General features: G+C 43.9%; 1 protein-coding gene across 1 annotated transcript in view; it reads left to right on the top strand.

Annotated features, from left to right (window-relative positions):
* The first annotated feature begins 443 nt into the window (after positions 1-443).
* LOC8029481 (frequenin-1) overlaps positions 444-20,950 on the top strand; it is a 141,357-nt gene continuing 120,850 nt past the window's right edge. The window contains exons 1-2 of the mRNA XM_042292885.1: positions 444-636; positions 775-943. Coding sequence (XP_042148819.1) covers positions 444-636; positions 775-943 — 362 coding nt within the window. The remainder of the gene's footprint in view (positions 637-774; positions 944-20,950) is intronic.

Raw genomic sequence — 20,950 nt, 5'->3', positions numbered from 1 at the left:
ATTGCTGCGTGCGATTAGCTGAGTTTGCAGCGTGCACAGCTCCCACGCCGCTGGCTGAGGTTTGAGCCCCGCCAGCACTTGTCCTTTTTTATCTTTCTTTTGTTTGCATGTCTAGAATGTTCCAGATGGCTCGAGAATCTTGTTGTTTGTTCGAGCTCAGGAACTTCTAGACACCAATGCGCTTCCAAAAAGAACCACTTATGGATGGTTGAGTCAGTGGCCCTTTCTTCGCCGTCAAAGTATGTAAGGTATGTGTTACTTTATGTTTCTCGGCACAAGTCAGCCGCCTTAAACGTTCCTTTTAAGTCTTATTAAATAAGTTTATGTTTTCATTCCTGACATTTTCTTGGAACGCAGTCTATGCCCACAATGCGTACCACCTGTGAACACGATAACTTGAAAGACAACGACTCTGAAGGCGAATTCCCATAAAAGATCATACGATGACTCCAACTGTGACCTCAACGACAACCTCAACTGTGGCCTCAAAAACGACCCGGGTTTTGAACTCGACAAAGGTACTGGCCTACGACCTCGACGATAAAATGATAACTTTGACGACGACGCTGACGATGAAACGGACAACCAATCCAAAGAAAAACCCCGACTACGACGCCAACAACCAGACCGGCTATGGCCTCGACGCCAAGCAGTGTCTTCGACCAAGACGACGAGACTGCCGACGACACTCATGACGATGACACAGGCGACGACTCGAATGACGACATCGACCATCCCGACAACGACGTTGACGGCAAACCTGATAACAACTAGGACGGCGACCCAAGCACGAACCGGACGATGACTTCCACGACCACACCGACTGCAACCTTGACGACGACCATGATGACAAACCGGATGACGATACCGACGACAAGTGTGACGTCGACCAAGAATTAGAACAGCGCGAGGATGTTCGGCTCCTCACTCAACGAGTGGGAGAGTTCGGCCAGCTGGGCCGCAATTAGATTCAAGCGGCACAACTTGCTGATGAGGGCCGGTACAGTCTTTGTCACCACGACGCCCAGTTCCAGCCTGGCTACCAAGTGTAGATCCGAACACCAGTTCATCGTCACAGCGAGGAACCGTTAAAGTGGTGCTTCGGATTCAAGGTTATGCGCTTCCTGAGGAACCTAAAATGCCTGCCGTTACCCGACAGAACATGCGAATTGTCAGGCCGCCCTCTGATGACGCCGTTACCCGACGGAACACGAACATTGTCAGGCCGTCCTCTGCGACCCAAAGGTGATCCGGGAAGTCCGACTCAAAGTAAACTATGCTCGAAAGGACTGTGAAAATCTGTGTTTTATGTGACTGTAATTTGCTCATCTCTTGTTTTGAGTAGTCAATTTCTTTTTGTGTTCCATCTGGACAATGCGTTTTTTTATGAGGTTAGCAATGCCACCTGCCAATATCTGAGTTAGCCGCGTGCTCCGCAGGCTGGCATTTGATCCCTCCTAGGGCTTGACCTTTTATCTTTCTTACGTTTGCATGACTGGAATGTACGAGATGATTAAAACATCGGGTTGTTTGTTAGAGCTCGGAAACTTCACGATACCAACACGCTTACAAAAGGAGTTTCGCACGGCTTCTTGAGTCAGTCGTCCTAGTGTCACCGTCAAAGCATATACGTTTTTTTTTTACTTTATGATTCTCGGCACACGTTCGTCGCATTAAACGTTCATTTCAAGATTTAATAAATAAGTTGATGTTTTTAATCGTTACAACACATTGATGTTGGGTGGTTTCGAAAAAAACATTGATTCATTCGATCAAGTACGGCTCATTTATCTGAATATTTTCGAATATATATATATATATATATATATATATATATATATATATATCACCGTGAAAACAGGAGTACGTAGTACAAAAGCCTGGGAGTATGATTTTTAGGCTGTTAGATTACAATTAAATTAAGTATTGTTAAGGCAGCCAGGGCAATGACCAGCCGAGTCGGTTCATGCGCGGCAAGATGGCGCCCAATGTGGGGCTTTGTGTTGCACGCGCGGGTGTGGTTGTACCGTCTTAGCTTGCTAGGCTTTGGTTTTTCAGGGATTTGGGGCCGGCAGTTGCGGCGCTTTGAAGTGGGGTTTGTTGTTCGCAGCTAGGCTTAGCAGGGTTTGCCGAACCTCTCCCAAAAGTCATCCCCTGGATGTGAACCCGAGTGCCGGGGTCGGGGAACGTTTGTACCCATTTAGCCGGTGGGATATCTTGGGAGTAAGGCGAGAACTATTATTTGACTGTGAATTATAGGATCCCATTTCCGCCAGATGTTGTTTTAGATGCGACCAGCCACAAGGATACATCAGTTTTATTTAGAGGATGCTGTAACCGTAAAAAAAGAGGTTTTCTGTTTAACTGAACATTGGGATGCCAGCACTGATCACATGTATACTTTCTTAGAGCGAAAACTTGCAACATCACAACATGGGGCTGTGCTGCTCTTAACCAAAATTGAATGAATATAATAACGCCAAAAAACTCCCAAAGACGAACGTTTTTTAATGTGGGGTAAACTCGAGGAGCGCAAATATATAAATAGCTCATAATCAATAGCCTCCTATCTTAGGAACATGCAAAAAATAGCTGTTAACACATTATATGCTACAAGGTTTGGCAAAACAAGTCAGGGTTGGCTTCAGATACTGCTGCAAACTGCTATTGCAAGCAGACTTGGCAAGTAATCTGTTATATATCAAACATTGCTTGTAATCCGGTACTTTTTGAAGAAATTTTGTAATTGCCACGTTACTCTCTTTTTGCGCCTGTATTTTATAATGTAAATTCGTTGGAAAATATTCAGGAACAATTACTTGATTACTCGCTTTTTTTAAAGATGAACATAACAGAAAAATCGAGCAATATGGGCCGGCAATTCAACAGCATAAAAATTGCAAGTTCAACAATATAGAAAGGATTATGGAAACGGTAATAACCAAAAATAAAACATGATTTTTTTCACATGTCCGGCCACAAGAACCACTAGAAAAATGTCCAAGGCATATACAAATATGCAAAAAACAAAAGATCAGAAAGATAACAAAGAGCAGGCGTTGTCTTCTCGATCACCTTACAGAGCTAGACGCTGGTACTGGGCAAGCGCACCGCTAGCTATGTCTACAGAATTCCAGGGACCATTTGTGGCCGTCGTAAGCTAGCGGGATGGCGGGCGTGGTCGCAGCTTTCGCTGCCTTGTCAGCTTACAGGTGAACGGACTCCAGCTACACTCTTTCTCTTAAATACAATATTTTATTTTTACAGGGACGAAGATATTGCGGGCATATGAGAAATGGAAATTAGTTTGACAGAACATTTTTGAAAACATCAAGATTGTTTCGATTGTTTTGTTGATAAGCGTGCGGGAGAAGTAAAAGTAATTCGTAACATAATGAGTAAAGCGATTTGTTACTTTTCAGCGAATAAAGTAATTTTAACGTCAGTCCAATACATATTAGGCTCGGTAACTTGTAATTGTAATCTATTACATTTTTAAAAAAACGGTCAAAAATCTGATGGCAAGCCATGGAAGTTACGCTTGGTTTATGAACGGAAGCAGTAATTTTCCCACGCTACACATGGCGATATACTCAAACGCTTTGTTACGTGGTATCAATGAAGGGGCATTATCACGGGTAATGGAAGCGCTCACAACCAGTGTATTGCAGATGCTGTTCTATCATATTTGTGAAAGCAAATGATTGTTTTATGTAATTTCATAACCTTGCACCTTTACCTAAGGAGGCAATTACATAATGGGCTTCCAGTTCAAATCGCGAAAAGAAAAACATGCATTCGTCGAGATTTCTTCATGTATATTTTTAAAATTGATAAACGTGTTTATGCTGAACTTATACGTCTCAAGGTCCTTTGGTCTTCAGGTCATCTGGAGGGGCGTCGATAAATTTTTCTTGTCTATCATCGAATGATTTCTTTGCACACTAAGAAAAACGTACTATGCTCCATCCGCATGCGTAAAAGGACGATTCCTTTAATATGAAAAGTGTAGCACGGCGACAGTTAGAGCCCTACCTGCGCGCCCATTTAAACCGTCCAGCGTAATATTAAAAATGTATATATTTTTTTTTTATCGCGAGCTTCTCTGAACTCTCCACTAACCTCTGTTCTCGCAAGTCTCAAAAGTTTTTTTTTTTTTTTTTATTTTGCTTGAGGATAGCGGCATTAGCAGCGAGCCAGCTATCTAATTTGAATATTTTGCACGCGTCCTTTGTGTACTCGGCTGAGAAGTTATGCGAGTCAAGACGATGTAATCCCACGCTTTGGGCGTTTCAATGTTCGCGAGCGCCATCCACTCTGGATCCGGTCTAATGAGGCGCCAAATAATTAGCGCTGCGCGTGTAAGCGACAGAGCCATTATTTCGGCTTATTTCCTGCTTTACTGTCTCCCCGCGCCACCCCTACCCATTCTCTTCAAACGCTTATCATCGCCTTTTTCCGCCCTTTTTTCGGGACCGTGTTTTTGGTATTCATGAACTCGCGCTAAAAGGCGCGCGAAGGACCGTCTGGGATCAATGTTGTTTGCTCGGTCAAGCGTTCGATCAGCGTAATATGGAAGAAAAAAGACGACAAAAAAGGCTAAAGCAAAAAAAAAAAAGAGATTGTCAAAACTCGGGACAAGAGAATGACGTTACACCCTCCGTATGTCGATGGAATAACGGTCCGCTGCTCTTGCTTTTTATTGCCGTCAGGAGACACGGAAGTCACAAGTAGCAGCATTCGAATGTTGATTTATTGGATAGAGAGTCTTGTTATCTGGTGCTCTTCGTTGATTAATAATGAGCAAACATGGATATAATCGGATTGCTTCGTTAGCCTGTCTAGCTTCACGTCGACAGCCGGTTGAGCGCAGGAGTGCCGCGGTTATTCAAATTTTCGTTTTTTTTCCTTCGCTGTGTTGCTAGGCACTCCAACTATTAGAGTCAGCGAGCGTCTGGTGAAAGGCGAGCCTTTTTTCCGCTATAATTTCACGTTTTTAAAGCAAAAATCAGTGTCTTCTTTAAAGTTCGAGAAACTGAAACTATATATATTCTTCCTGATTAGACCATGGTTCATATTTATACAGAAGTGCGTTCAGAACGTATTGCGAAAAATATAAAAGTAGAATGGCATTGTATAGCAGAAATACGGACCTTCACTAACCAAGTCCTATACTTCGTTTCACCCTAAGTCCAGACGCAACCGACGCTACGAGCTGATGGGACAAATCAGACTGCGTCAAAGGGGCGCCATCGTGGTGTTCGTCATGTTTCTGTGCATGTTCCATCATTGCTGAGCCAATTGTTAACAAAAAGGCCCAGTGACTTGCGCTTTTGACGCTGATAGGTCCATCCTTTTATCTCGTTGTTTCGTCTGCGTCTGGACTTAAGCTGAAATGAATTTTCCGTGGTTTCACAACCGATTCGTTTTTTTTCATCAGGGGAGGCATTTTTCACCTGGAAAGCACCAGCTTTTTTTTCAACTCCGGTGCTGTCGCTTGCTTTACTCACCTGTTCTTGAAGTGCCCTAGCCCTTTGACATACACCGACGGCAAAGTGCCTGTCGACTTATTGATGTTTTTTTTTCGTAGAGTGTATATGCCAGGATTCTGTGAGAAGTCGCTGGCGGATGTTGGTTTCAACGCTCATTATTCCGGTGTAATCAAAATCGATATACTGGTCATTGTCGTCAGAGAGCTCTGCAACAGCACACCGCTCCCGGTCAAATTTTCGCGCATCATTCTCGTGTGGCACAATTTTTTGATGGAGGTTCTTTGTCCCACCGATGCTAGTGGCGCAGCATTCAGAACACGAAATTTGTTGCACAAACCCTTGTGATTTTTCTTTAGGAGTGCTGTCTATGGTTCGTAGCATCAGGCGCCAAAGCGTTGACACCGGCTTGTGGGCCACCCGAATACCTTACTTTGCAAGCGTACGCGGCAACGCCTCGCAGGTTCGCTTTATGTAAAATACGCATATGTGGGTATTGAGGCGAGACTGCGTACCATATTGAGGCTGCAGGTTACGATGACCCGATTTTGACGGCAGGCCACGCGAATGATGAAGCTGCGTGTGTTGCCGCTCTTTTATGACGGCGGTGACTCTTTCCTCTTGGTTTTAATGCGGAATCACATATATCCCAGTAAGCTAAAATCCGACGCCGTCGGCAGCGTGACAATGCGACGGTACCAAAAATGACCTACGGCACAAGCAGCGAAAATGCGGCAAAAGTCTCGGATTGACGTCAAATGTCTCAGGGAGGTTCCTGTAAACAGTTAATTAAAGGCTTTCAAACTAAAATTTAGTATATTTCTTACTGGGCGGGAATTGATTCAAGGCCTCTCTGGTGCGAGACGAGCACACTTCCAGGACACCACGGCGGCTCCACGGTTTTCTGGCTGACTAAAGGTGTGCCTAGTGCGTGCGTCATGCTTTCGCATTCCCGCACGTAAGCCGCCTTAGGTGTCTGTCGAAAATATTCTGTCCGTCTCTGACGTGCAGATTTTCTTAGCTTTGAACAGGATGGTTGTAATCACCAGTGCTTGGTGCCTCATAGGGTGGTAGCAGTCAAAACGGAGGTAACGTCCAGTGTAGGTTCGTTTCTAGTATACTGCGAACGTCAGATCTTTTTGTCGCTTGAAAAGTACCTCCAGACACGGCAGTAATGGTCTTTTTCGAGTTCTGCTGCAAACTAGATGGCCAGTTTGACGGTGTTTCGATGTTTTAGAAACATCCTGAACTCTGACATTTTGATGATACACAAGCAATCATCCACGTAGCGCACGAAAACTTTGGGGCCTTACTGCGAATGACTGCAGTGCTCTTTGTTCAGTGGCTTACACTGCCAGATTAGCTGTAGTGACCGAGATGGACGCTCTCATTGCGATTCCACTGGCCTGGCTGAAGAATTCTACTTGAAACCAAAGGCAGCTTACGATCGGTTTATGCCGCCGGGCAAGGGCACTTGAAGAAGAAACATTGATTAAAGCAAACGAAACGACTCAAGATAGAAAATCGCCTTCGGCTCTCCTCGTGCAAAGAGTGGCCCCTAATAAAAAATTATGCAATAAACAAATTGGTTTTCAAACGTCGGGCGCCTAAATGTTTAGGGCTTGATTATTGAAGGTTTCTATACCTCTTATTTTTGACCCAGCCAGACGGATTTCCATCGAACATTTTTATTGTACAGCTTCGGAGAGAGTGTTGCCAACTGCATTTTTTTTTATAACGTCCCACAAAGAAGGAAGTTTGATCAAGATTTGTAGCCTAGCATTACATTTTTGTTTTCACGAATACATCGTTGTGTCGAGCAACTAATACTACACTGAAACATGTGTTACGCAATATTCAAACATGAGAGCTACTTAATTCAAAGTAATTCTAGGTGATCAAATAACGCATATGGCCTTAACCTGCTGTATACTTCAAGGCTATGACAACCTATTGCAGTAACGCAAAGCTAAAACAAGGCAAGCGTTCGTGTCATAAGAAAATATATAGAACACTAGACAAACACTAACATGCTATCTGCGCTGATCAATCCTTTGTCGAATCGTTAACTCCTATATCACCCGATTAAAGTATTAATAGGCTCTCCTCCCCTATCCACTAGGTGATGTGGGCAGTGGGGTGCAATTGCATGTTTCGAGCCAGAAAAAAAAAAAAAGAAACACGCGACAAAGTCTTTGTGAAAAAGGAGGTAAGGAGCCTGTCACTCACTGAACAGCCTCACATTGGGATTTTATTGTGTATTAAATATTACCTTGCAGTATCTTCGCTCAGGTTCCTGGGGTTCCCTCACAAAGAGCATACGTGGACCGAGCTTTCACGATCACTATAAAGGTTGCAAGACTGAGCGTTTCTTCAGCCGCCAACTGCCTTGCCGAGAGTGAGGCTCGACCTTGATCGATTTTCGAAATCAGCAGGTCACGCTACACCATACAAAAAAACAGTAAGCTTCTTTTCTCGACGCCCAGAATAAATGACGTTGTGAAAATGCTAATGTTCCTTTTCCATGTGCAGAGTACCGGGAGCGCAAGATTCAATGTGGCGTGAGAAATGGACGTGCTGTTCAGACGCTGAGGCTTGAGATTTTGTGTCTTTAGTATTCCCAGATGTTCCCAGATTTCTCGCTACTTTATTTCTGGGTTGCTTCGCTATTTATCTCGGATATTGCTCCCCCCTTCTAACGCTATTCTCGACGTGACATAAAGTCCGCACACATCCAGCATCAGTATTTAAACGTTTAATGATGTTTTATTTATTTTATGATCTCCGGCACCTTGAAATTTAGGATGATCTTTTCTATCTGCTTGTGCTCTATTTTGGTTTATATCGAAGGCCTTCAATCACCAAGTTAAACAAAATATTGTACAACAATAAAGTAACAGCAATACCTGGAAGCGTAAACTTGAGAAGTGATTACAGCCCGTTGACGAAAATGTTTCGATATACGCATTCATTTGTAATGAAGACGAAAGTGCCGTTTCAGTTTTTCATCGAGCAATTGAAAATGATATTTTTTAATTGTATTACCAGAGTAGTATACCACTGTTTACGACGGGTTTGTCGAGGTGATGGAACTGTATCAATATAATGTGCAAACAAAATTCCACATTTTTTAATTTTTTTTTTATGCTGAAAGTTAAAAAAAGGTATGCCAAAAGATTGAGGGACGGAACGGTAAAATCGGCACACGGCACTGCGTTACCGCTGATACAGAGGGATTGAGAGTGCTTGCGTTGTTCCCAATTTTTAATCTCGGACATGCATTGGACGACAACTGTTTTTTTTTTCTTTTTCTCGAAATAATTGTTCCTGATACATCGGCACTTTCATCGATAATCACTTCCAGCCCAGCGTCCTAACACATCTAATGACTGTAATGCGGTGAACTAAAACGATGATATTGCTGTACTCAAAGAGGACGCAAAATCTGAACAGTCTTGTCTTACTGAAAAAAAATTAGATGGAGAGCCCCGCCGTTTGAAAAGCGTGCTTTGGGAATGGTTTCTGTCTGTCCACAGGCGCTGTGTTACAAATATGGCACATGCCAAGCAATCTCCATCCTGCTGTGTTGGCGTGACTACAGTACTTATTTTTGAACTTTCGCTGGCACGGCAATTGTTCGTTTGGGGAAATATTTTTTATTGCCGACAGTGCAATGGTAAATACAATCGTAAAACGGTCAATTGTTTAACCACCCTAGGGAATGTATAGTTTAGCTTCAATATAGAAATTAGTAATCGCGCTCACCCACTCATATACGCAATTAGCTATAACAATACATTTTGTAACGCCACAAACGGTCCTTTGATGATTTCTATATGCCACTTTTATGGCAGACGCCACCCGGCGGTGCTTCAGTCTTTGACGGCCCAGAGAACTTCTCGTTCATAAAAAACACATTTTATTTTCATAAGTACAAATTCAGCAGCGCCAGGCCAGACCTCCTAACTTTACATCCTACTTAGCGAGGGAGAGTTGTGAGGCGCATGCAGAACCTGATTCCACTCACAGCAAAAACCGATAGTCCCTACACGTGAGGAATCCCTGTTCATTTAGGGTCCAAAAGTGTTTGTCCAGGTGGTCTGCCTTCTTTTCCATAGCGTTCGTAGCATTGGAAACATGGACCTAAAACGACGGCATTAAACAGCGGCCCTATTTGTATATACTCCCGAAAACTTTGGAGGGAAAGTATTACTACGAACTTTGCGAAAAGACTTCGCACACACCCTTGGGAGGTGTAGCGGGTCCCAAACATCCCTGACACCAGTGCTATAGAAGTTTGCGCGACTACACATGTGTAGAATACAGGCTGATTTGTTACTGGGAAAGCACATGGGGGGCCACCATCAGTCGCGGTGACTCCGCAACGTGCTAACCTGTCTCTGGTAGGTTACCTGTCTCTGGTAGGGCTTGTCCGAGTACATACCAAGTTAACACGCTCTCCCGGGACGCCCAGGAGCTCTGAGCTTGGTGCTGGGAAGACACGCCAACCGTGCAAATGGCTTCACACATAGGCGATGTTTCTGTCTCTTGGGTGCTGACGTCCGGCAACGCCTCAGCTACCCAGCCTTGGATTACAACAGCCATGGCGTAGTACGGCAAAGGAGTCTCTGCCGCGGGACACAAACTTTCCAGTACCTGAGGAAGGAGAACCCGTCGTAAATGTCCCAGCCAGTGAAAAAGGTAGGGCGCGGCCTGGATACACGACATAATCCAGCTGGTCCAGCACACACGTCAAGATATGTAACTTTCCAAAATTTGCTACACACAGTATCCTCCACCCATGCAGCACGGAACTGGGCCAAGTATTGGCCAATGGCTGGCGATGGTGTTTTGGCCAGTGGCCATAGAATGGCCATTCATCGGCTAATGCTTGGCCGATGGCTGATGGCCAGTGGCCATTGGTCAATAGCCAGAAAATGCCAGTCATCGGCCAATGGCTGGCCCCTGTGTGGCCACTGGCCAAAGGACCATTGCCTGCCATCGGCCAATGATTGGCCAAATCTGTGCTGCTTGGTCAGCCACCTCTTTCACGGATCAGGCACTGAGCAGGCCTGGCGACAAGTTCGGTTTTCCGGTCCCAAAAGAACGCAAATATCAATAACGTAAATATACGTGTCATTGCCTGTGGAGGAACCGACATTTTAGCCGCGTACCACAGTTTCCCACAAATGACCCATTTTATGACTCTTTATCACGGGAAGAGAGATCAAACTCTTGGACCCTTTGCACTTGTTGCCTTGCGTGCTCAAGCACTTCCTCACATGTACCAGGCGCTACTCCATCTTTTGTGATGAGTACCCTAAGTACTCTCACCACTCGTACAAAGGGAATGACGCCACAGAAGCATCAGGGAATTTGGCGAACGGAAGCGTCTGGCATTTTTCTTGGTTTAGTTTGGCCCCGGCGAGTGCTGCGTGGTAAGCGAATATTCGTTTAACTTCTACCCTATTGAAAATAGGTCTAAAGGGCCCATCAACCTTCAAGGATTATGGGACCTCACAGGCCATCAAAACTCTTTAAAAATACCCCACTGAAAGACCCTTCAGGGATACCCCATAGAAAAACCCTTCAACCCGTCAGACCCCTCTTCACAAATCTCTTAGCTCATCAACCCTTTAGACGCCCAAATGACTGAACCACAGACAAAAAAGCAGTTGAAAACGTTACTGAAACTTTATTCCGGACTTTTAGTTGTACATGCATATTATAACCCAAGAAGACGATAAAAAACAACGTTTTTACAAACATGGCGCAAGCAGCTGTAGACGAAAGACATCATATCAAATTTGGAGAACTAATTTTTTTATCACAAAGAAAAATATACTTTAAAGTACTCACAATGCCGCTGGGTAAATTTCTTATATGCAGTATTTCAGCTAACAAAACCGAGCAGGTGCACCCCACGGACACATACACAGTCTCAGTAAGCACGTTTAGCGAAAACCACGAACTCGCAACCAGCACCTGCCACCATTCAAAAATCCTGAGCACAATCACTGTGTCGTCCCTGGGGCCGTCGCGGCGGCGTCTTCGGTGTATTTTTCGCTCGCTGGATGCTTCTGAAGCCCGACGGACGAAGAGGCGCAAGGAACAAGGCCGGACAGCGGCCGTCATCAACCGTCTCAGGACCCACAGTGCCATGATCCCGGTCCGCAGGCACAACATGCGGTGGGACGCTGACCCCGACTGCCAGGCTTGCGGCGCGTAGGCCGGTACAAGCCACCATCTCCTTGAACGCGCTGAACACGATGGCGCTCGAGCGGTGCTTAATGCGGCCAACGCCGAACTGGGGTTCACCTGCAAAACCAAGGAAGAAACTCCACGGATCAAAACTGACCGAGGGGCGAGCCCTGAAAGCCATGCTCACCTTCCTGGAGGAAATTGGTCCGCTTCAGACATCCGTGGCAGCGGCGGCGGTAGCAAGGTAACCACCCACAAGCCGAGACAAAATGGCTATAATGGCTTCCCCCACAGTTGGTGGCCTCCCCGGATTACCACTTTATCCCGCCGACCACTGGAGCCGCGGCCCTCCACCCTCTCCCCATCACCGTGCGAAGAGAAGCGCAGTGTGGGCTGCTGTTGCTATTCGTGTTTTTGACGACGAAAAAGAGAAGACGACCGACTCTGGTGAAAAGCAAAATGGTTCTGTTTATTTTTTTTCCTTTTTGGGGACCGTCCCCCATGGAGGAACCGGTTCCCGGAACGAGTCGCTCCCGCTTCGAACCTCGCCATCTGCCCCACGTCCCTGTTTCTGGGCAACGCGCTGCTCTAGTCTTGCCATTTTTTTATTATTCGTGCAGCAAGCAAAGCTTGTTGTACGGATCTCGCCTCGAGAGGACAGGATTCTGTTTGCCTCAGAATGTTGCTCGGCCAACACCACTCGGCCCGCGGCTCGTCGATTCTCCAGATGAGGCGGTCGCCCCTGCTGAGCCCAACCCGAAAACTGCAGCCATGTGTTTCACTGATCTCGTGACCCAAGTGAAGAGTGTACGCGAAATGAATGGGAATGATTCGCCCGAATGGGCACCTGTATTAGACAAACTGTCTCACATGAAAGATTTTTAATCAACGGCTGCTCGAAAGACCTGGGTAGCCTGTTTTTATGTACGAAATAAAGAAAAAAAAAATATTAGCTCAGTGGAAAGACGTCCGCTTCTCAAGCAGAGGGCACGGGTTCGATCCCTTTTTCTGGGTGTAGCTTTTTTTTTTTTTTTGGTCAAGGATCTTGCGATGTTTACATTTCTTTTTAGAGCGCAGCTCTTAGGGGCCCGTTCCCGGCTTGAGCGGCGTCGGCGTCGGCGTAACCAAGGTCACCCCAAGGTCACGCGACCCCAAGGTCATCCCACGGTCACGTGACCCCCAAGGTCACGTGACACCCAAAGTCACGTCACCCCCGACGTCACGTGACCCCCCACAAGGTCACGTGACCCTCCACGAGGTCACGTGACCACCCCCAGGGTCACGTGACCCCCGCCGAGGTCACGTGACCTCCCCGATGGCGTCACTGATGACGTCACCGGCATCCGCATCGTCATCGTCATCATCACTGATGACGTCATCAGTGACATCACTGGTGACGTCACCGGCATCCGCATCGTCATCGTCATCATCACGAATGACGTCATCAGTGACGTCACTGATGACGTCACCGACAACCGCATCGTCATCGTCATCATCGCTGATGACGTCATCAGAGTCCGCATCGTCATCATCACTGATGACGTCATCAGTGGCGTCACTGATGACGTCATCGGCATCGTCACGTGACCCCCAAGGTCACGTGACCCCCCCAGGTCACTTCGCCCCCCCCCCCAGTACCCTTCCCTCCTCCTCCTCAAGAGCTGCGCTCTAATTCGGTGTTACAGGGAGTTGTAAACGGCTTTCACTCTTTTTCACAATTATCACTGAAAAAAACAACTGTTGTGGACGATACGTCGCTGAACTAAATGGTATGGGATTCCATTTTTGACACCTGCGAACTCAATGTAGTCACTTTCCACAAAATGCAAGGAGCATATGAATCGGGTAGCGTCCGCTTTCCGAGCTTCGCGTAACTGTTCTACAGGAATTGCAGCCAGCCATTAATCCCGACCCGTTTATCTTTCGAAAACTTGTGCACACTGCCGCACAGTGCTACTTTCAGATGCAGGACATGCGAGGCAACTCTTCACGCAACATCTTGGGAGTATTCTTTTCGGAGCCGATCACGGGAATCGTCCACGGCACTTGGGCACTCACTACTAATTGCCAACCCTTAAATGTACAAAACAACTCATCTTGAAGTACAGAACAGCGAGCGGAACAAACATAACTGCAAAGGAATCGCACGGCAAACGAACGTATTTCGTCTGCTACGTGCGGAAAGAGAGAAAGAAAAGAAAAAAAAAACCCCGCAGGGTCGGGTGTAGCCACGTGACTTCCGCCACTCGCTATATTCTCTCCACTTCTTCGTGCGGTGCGGCAGTTTCCATTTCGGTTTCGAGCAGTTGCTTTTTTTGGCTTTATTAAAAAATACGTAACTCTGCAGCAAAATATTAATTGGGTAGTGTTCTGACACCATAATGAATCGCCTGACAAAAGAGGAAACAATATTTTGAGGGGTGTCGGTGTCCCTTTAAACAAAATTACAGCATCAGAGACTCGATATGTTTACGTACGAGGCTACATTATATAGACATATCTAAAAAAGACAGTGCCTGTGAGTCATCCCTGAATATTAGGGGAAGTGGAGACTTTTACGCTTCATATCCTTTGGTCATTGAGGGGGTCTTAAGCGTTTGAAGTTCGTACGGTGTAAAGCTCGGTTTTCCAAAACTTGTAATATGAGTAGTTAAACAAATAGAGCGAAATGCTTTAAAGGTGGAGGTTGAGGCTCGTCAAGAACTATGGAGAGAAGAATGAAAACAGGCGAGATTGCATTGTTCCAATCAAGTACTCCGATACACTATCAAGTAAGTTACGAGCTTCGAGTTGTTAGTTTTTAACATTTTACATAGTAAAACTTGCGCCTGGAAGTAAACAAATTGTGTTTTTTTTTAATATCACTTAGTTTCTAGACATACAAGGTCGTTGTATATGTAAAGTCTGAACGAGTCATTTTTCTACCAGCTTTGTAGACGTTGTTGTTTCCTTGGGAATCATTTCCGTCTTTCTAGGGCCAACGAAACAATTAAAATTGCGACTATACCGTAGCATGCGGAGACTGGATTTTTTACTATACTTCCAAGACACCTATCTGCCTTCAGCCGCTCTTTATAGTTGTCTACTTTAAGTTCTCAACCACTCTTTCGTCCTTTTTTACGTTTGTCAGGAGTTGCATCTAAGCCAGTTCTATCATTTGTACTCGCCGTATCACATCTTTGAGAAGCAGAGGAATGGAGCCCGCAAATTCAATTCGTGTCGCGCAGACTCAGGTTATACGGAAACACGGGAACGGCTTCACTCTCCCCGCTATCATGACATCAAGCACGAAAAGGAATGCGCACGATGGACTATTTTCTGTCTATCGTTCTGATTTGTTGAAAGCTACGGCAAATACAAAACTGAACCTGACCAGATTCCTTTTCTTTAAATTCTCCTGCGATTTTATGTATCATCTTGAAATGTAGGAGCGCCATGAAAACTAGCGTAGTAATAAAACGGGACCGCTCCCAAAGTGAGAATCTCGGGAAAATATGCTAAGCGTGCGCGCTGCCAATTCGGGAACCTGGAAACGAGCTTGCGCTAGATTAGGGAGAGCTGTCAAATTCAGGGCTTTGGGACGCACTGGAAAACAGATGGCCTGACGACGTCGACTGGGCGTCATGCCAAACTGTGTTTTGGAGAATTGCTTAGGGTGATATGGGGCAACCTTCAACGTGACGCACTTGGCGTTTTGTCTTTCACTCTAGACTTATTTCGTATGACACAAAGATCTGGCATTGATTTGTCGGTAATTTGAATGTAAAACAATGCCATTCGTAGAAAGCGCAGCTCCTTTTTACGAATGAGACACCATCCAGACTTCAAAGTTTACTGAGAGGATAATGTTGTGCTAAGCTGTACAACAACGCAAAAGACATGCCTGTAAGCACTTGGTTACAAAAACTAAAATGCGGTGCGTATTCCTGTGGTCTTTCTTACCGATTTGATAGAGCTCTTCTCGCTTTTTTAAAAGTTCAGTTTTCTAAAACCAAAGGTTGTGTCATGCTTCTTGCCCCACAAATTGTCAGGAGGTTGTGTTGGGAATAAAACATGCAAAGGATTTTCGTTAGTACGATAATCAGGAGAGGTATCCTATAATGTATTAATATTTTTGTATTTTTTTTGAGCAAAGGTCAATGCCAAGCAGTCCTTCCTTCCACGTCTTCCACGTCGGTACCGAATTGTTTCCTGCGGTTTCCTTCCGTACCACGCCATTACCGAATTCATTCTCAAACACTGCATCTTTGAAAAAAGTCTCCAGTTCGTTTTTTTCTCATTTTTGTCCATGGGAAGATAGAAACAAATTAAAGAGCACCATCTCGACCTGCAAAATACAAAGAAAAAAAAAAACACGCTATTTTTCAATTCCAGCACAAAACTGCAAATGACGTTTAGGGCCAAGCGTAAAATTGAAGGGTGCCGTGCACACAAGCTTTAGAGGGGATTCTGCATTTTGTTCCCTCCTCTGGGTGAGATGAGTGTGCTGCGTAATGTGCAAGTGTGTCTGCTTCGGGCCGGGGCAGGGGGGTTGGGGGCAAACCCTTTTTCAAAGGTGCGCACTCTCTGTCCCTTGGAGTTTTAGTGACACAAAGAGACGCCAGTCTTCTGTGCTAATAGCACGGTTACCCAGCCCCACGTGAATTCACACTTCCAGACGCACCTACGGGTAAGGTTTCAACAGTCGTTCAGGCTCTCAAATAGTTGCTTCCTCTTTTGATTGTCTTGACTTTAGGTCCTCTCTGCTTTTACCAATATCAGCCAACCTTCTCATACCTTTTTTGTTTTTGTTGCGCGCAAACGTTTATTGGCAATAAGAAAATGCAAGTAAATTAAAAAGTAATTAGTAATTAGAGTTGACACTACTAAGCGAAAGTATTTAAAGTAAACTACTAATTACCCAAAGAGATATGCAATAGAAAGTTTTCAATCACAAACAAGTAGTTATACTACAGTAACTATTGTAGAGTAATTATTTACGTACAAGTATGTGGCAAGCAGACAAAAAAAAATAAATATGAAGTGTTTAATGAACTATCCATCACAAAAGTAATGTTTTTATTGAATGGAGAGCAAGTTTTATGCTTGTGTTGAATATTTGACGAGTTTCGCTTTGACATATTTTTTTGAGGTTTCGCGTATCTATATCTATAGTTTCTAGGCATTTATTTAGTACTGTTTTTTGTTTGAAACAATACTTGTGTTGGCATTTATTTAGTTATTTATTTACTTATTTGCACTTACTTATATTTGGCTTTCTCTTATTTACTTATCTTACTTACTCGTTACTTACTTAAATGAATACTACTCACTAACTTGATTGTTTCTTCATGGACCAGAGGGCATTAAAGGGTGAAGTGGGCAACTAAAGACATGAAGATAGACAAGATATGAGAAAAACGGTCATGACAAACTTACGCAAAAATAATTAAAAACAGAAGCTTAAAAAAAATGTAACGAGGGTATTGATAATTATGATGCTGGCAGCTTATTCACTTCCGGCGTTGTTTTATGTGTAAAGAAAACGCGATAGGCTTCCTACCGAACAAAAATAATATACAGGGTGTGTTTTTTAAGCTTTGTTTTGGAAAAGCCGTGAAAGCTACACCTATGCAGTTTGTGCAGGTGAGTTATACGGCCAGGAGGACATAATATAGGGTGATAATCGTAATAACACTCAAATAACTATGTATAATTTGTTAACTAACTCTTAATTTTGTGAATATGAGGAGATGGCTCCAATTAGAAACATGCTAAGCATGATCGACAACCACTAAATCAGCTTTTTTTAGAAAGATATGACACGGGCAGCATTTTATGGAGTTGTAAAATAATGCTCAGTTTGGACGCGGTTTTAGGTTTCGGTTTCCAATCGGAGCGCATCTTTGCGCCCGCAGTCCTGCTCTCCGGTGGTCGCGGCTCAAAGATAGCCTCTCGGCTTCCTCGTAGGAGGGCGGGAGTAGGGTGCACGTGTGTTGCGCGTCTCAGCCACTGGGGAGCACGACCAAGGGCGCAGACATGCGCTCGGATAAAACACCGAAACCTGGAAACGCGTCCAAACTGAGCATTTTTTCAGAACACCGTAAAATGCTGCCCCTGCGTTATATCGCCGAAACCGTCGAAAACTAATTAATCCACCATCCTACATCTCCGCTCGCATTGATCATAGTCATAAGGTCAGCATTCCAAATTTCGAAACATCCTTATTTCAATATTCTTTCATGCGTCAAACGTCCATGGATTGGAACCACCTTCCCGCCTCGACAGCCTACATCACTGATATCGTCCTGTTGAAGAATGTTCTGACCAACATGTGCACATTGTAAATAATTATAGCTCACGCACCTCTTCAATTTATTTACCTTGAGGGTATTTGAATTAAATAAATGAATAACTAAATTAATAAATATTTCTAAAAAGTTGATTTAGTGGTTTTCGATGACGTCCAATAAGTTTATTGGAACCATAGGTCTAATTTTACTAATTAAAGAGTGAATGAACAAATTTTACTTAATTAGCAGACTAATCACGGCGATTGGTTCCTTGTACTATGTCTACTGGCCGCAAAACGCACCTGCATAAACCACACAAGTGTTGCTTTCAAGGTTGTTTTTAAAGAAATTTGTAAAGCTTAAAAATAATACCCTATATGTTTTCGCTATCTGGATTATGGAACTGGAAATATATTTGCATTTTATCTGGCTGTCAGCATTTCAAAAATTATCCCTCTGTCTTAAATCAGCAGGAACAGCTACAAAGCGTTTTCTGGTAACTCTAGATAAAACCGTGAAAACGTAACATTACATCTAGTGTCACAGAATATCAAATTTCTAGCGAAGTCATGACGCTTAAAGCACACTTTTAAGTTCTATGACTAATTAGTTTACACCTGAATACCTCAAGCGTTCAAAAAAATTCCGCAATGGACTGATTATAGACTAAATCAGGAACAAGAAATGCGGAAATGTATATGCTATTCCAACGACAAAAAATCCTACATAAGATACGGAAATGTATGTGCTGTTCTAACAACAAAAATTCTACAAAAGCCTCCGGGCGGAAGGAGGACGCTAGCTGGACGACCTAAACATCGGGGAAGTTTTATGTTGGGTGCTTGCACTTAGACTTTAATGGGTGAGGCGGTCTTGTTTATGTAGGGATAGTAAACCTACTTGCACATTGTGACGCGGAGCGCTCTGACATTAGTATACAATGTCTTTGTTAAAGGGCGTCACAACTCTCTTCAGAGTTGAAGGGTCTTCCTGAGGGATCGTTATCATTTATTGCGTTTTATGGGTCGTTCTCAGTTACATTCGTAGTAACGAGAATAAATATATTATTCTCGGCAGTTTTTAGATTACGTTCTTTTTAAATTTAAGATATAACAATTTAAAAGTAAATGATAGGAGTCGGCGTTCATGCCGTCTCGTTTATTGGGGCAACGACTACGGCCCAGGCAGCAGAGGTCATTGGGCCAATATTGGGAAAAATTGGAAAAAGCTGGACATCATCGGCCCATTTCGTTCTCTTTGTAAGCAATATTGGAAATGCCGGAAAAATAGGGTCATTATTGGCCCCCTTTATCTTCTATTTAACTAATATTTCGAAACCATTGGATAAAGTAGAAACGGCTTCCAATGTGGTGCCATTGGGCTTATAATGTCGCCCAATATTGGTCGGTCAATGGCACCCCAAAGGATAAATTGGATCCACTTCCAACTTACTGCGCATGTGCTTCCACTGTTGTCTAATATTGGGCAGTCATTGGCATCCCATCTAATAAATTGTATACCATTTCAAATAAAGCACCAATGGTATTTTATTGTTGTCCAATATCAATTAGGCATTGAATAAGTTGGAGACCATTTCAAGTTGTGCCCGTCGGCTTACAATGTTTTTCAATATTGGGCAGTCGTTGGCAGCCCACTGGATGAATTTGGTACTTTTTTCTATTGGAGTGCTAACAAGCTTCTAAAGTTGTCAAATATGGGATAGTCATTGGCAACTTATTGGATAAATGAATAGTACTTCCTATGAAGACCAAACCAGCGCCGTCCGTTTCTTAATATCAAGATTTTTTCATTAGTTTTTTTGTTTACTTGAAGCAGTAACTGACTAGTACGGGAAAAGCAGGTGGAAGCAAGCAATCTAAGAATTTGCTTTGTTGCTTGTTGCATGTGATTGGTCGGAACCTATTAAATGTGCTTGTCCCATAAAATATTTGAATACAAATGTCACTGTTGGTTTGTAAAGCTTTTCATTAGATTGCTTAAAGACAATTAGTCTGGAGTCGAGCTGATGAAAATCTGCCATGATGGCAGACTTTTATCCAGTGTCCCCAAAAAGAGATACGAAAAATATTTTATTTTTCGTGCCCGAATTTCGGTAACCGCCGGCGAAGCGGGCATCATGTCTAAATATTTTAAAAAAAGTTGTCCCGTTCATTTGTTCAATGAAGGAGAACATTCTCTGATCCCTAAGCACACAAATTAATTTTCACATCAAATATATCTTGCTTTTTGTATCATTGATGCTCAGAAAGTGTCAATGTCCTTGCAAGCTTATATTGTAATACACTAAATAAATTTTCGCGGCAACTGTGGAATGTTTAGAACTACATTGCGATAACTATAACACGATTTTTTTTTTTCACTTATCTACAAGTATCCTGAGAACCGAAGGATCGAGCCGCTCACCTCCATTCAATGGGGACCATGAATCACAAAGCTATCGTCCGCGTGTGACCCAAATGAAATGGCGGGAACGACTAAGTTGCTTGAGCCTCCCGTTGACGAGTAAATATAATAATGGTTGTTTCTTGCCAAAGTTTTCGCCGGTTAAGTTTTTACGACAATCTTTAAACAAGGCAAAGTACTTAGGGTAACAAGTTTGTGATTTTGTACAAAAATAGCCGTAAATGCTAAAATATCTTGATCACTTATGCGTCCCGCAGAAACCATACTTCTTGTGCGGCTTTTGCTAGTTATTACATTCCACACCACGTATGTTAATCGGGGCGAGACCAAGCAAACCAGCGTTCCGCACAGGCGCTATCTTATGTGGTTCTTGCTCGATGCGAGAGGTCAATGGGGTGAGCGCTCGGATGGTGTGATGCCACACCACTTTAGCAGGCACGTTTTGTCGGGAGTGCCATGTTTGCAGTGTACCTGTGCTACGCACCACACCGACCAGGGTTCGAGCCGCCCTAGAAAGTATTTTTTTCCTCGTTCCTGATGGTTGTCCTTGAAGCTCGTTGTTGA

The sequence above is a fragment of the Ixodes scapularis genome, unplaced genomic scaffold (genome assembly GCF_016920785.2).
Source record: "Ixodes scapularis isolate PalLabHiFi unplaced genomic scaffold, ASM1692078v2 PGA_scaffold3__209_contigs__length_174095766, whole genome shotgun sequence".
Taxonomy (NCBI): domain Eukaryota; kingdom Metazoa; phylum Arthropoda; class Arachnida; order Ixodida; family Ixodidae; genus Ixodes; species Ixodes scapularis.
Note: the sequence above shows the minus strand (reverse complement) of the source record. Positions and strands in the feature narration are given on the sequence as shown.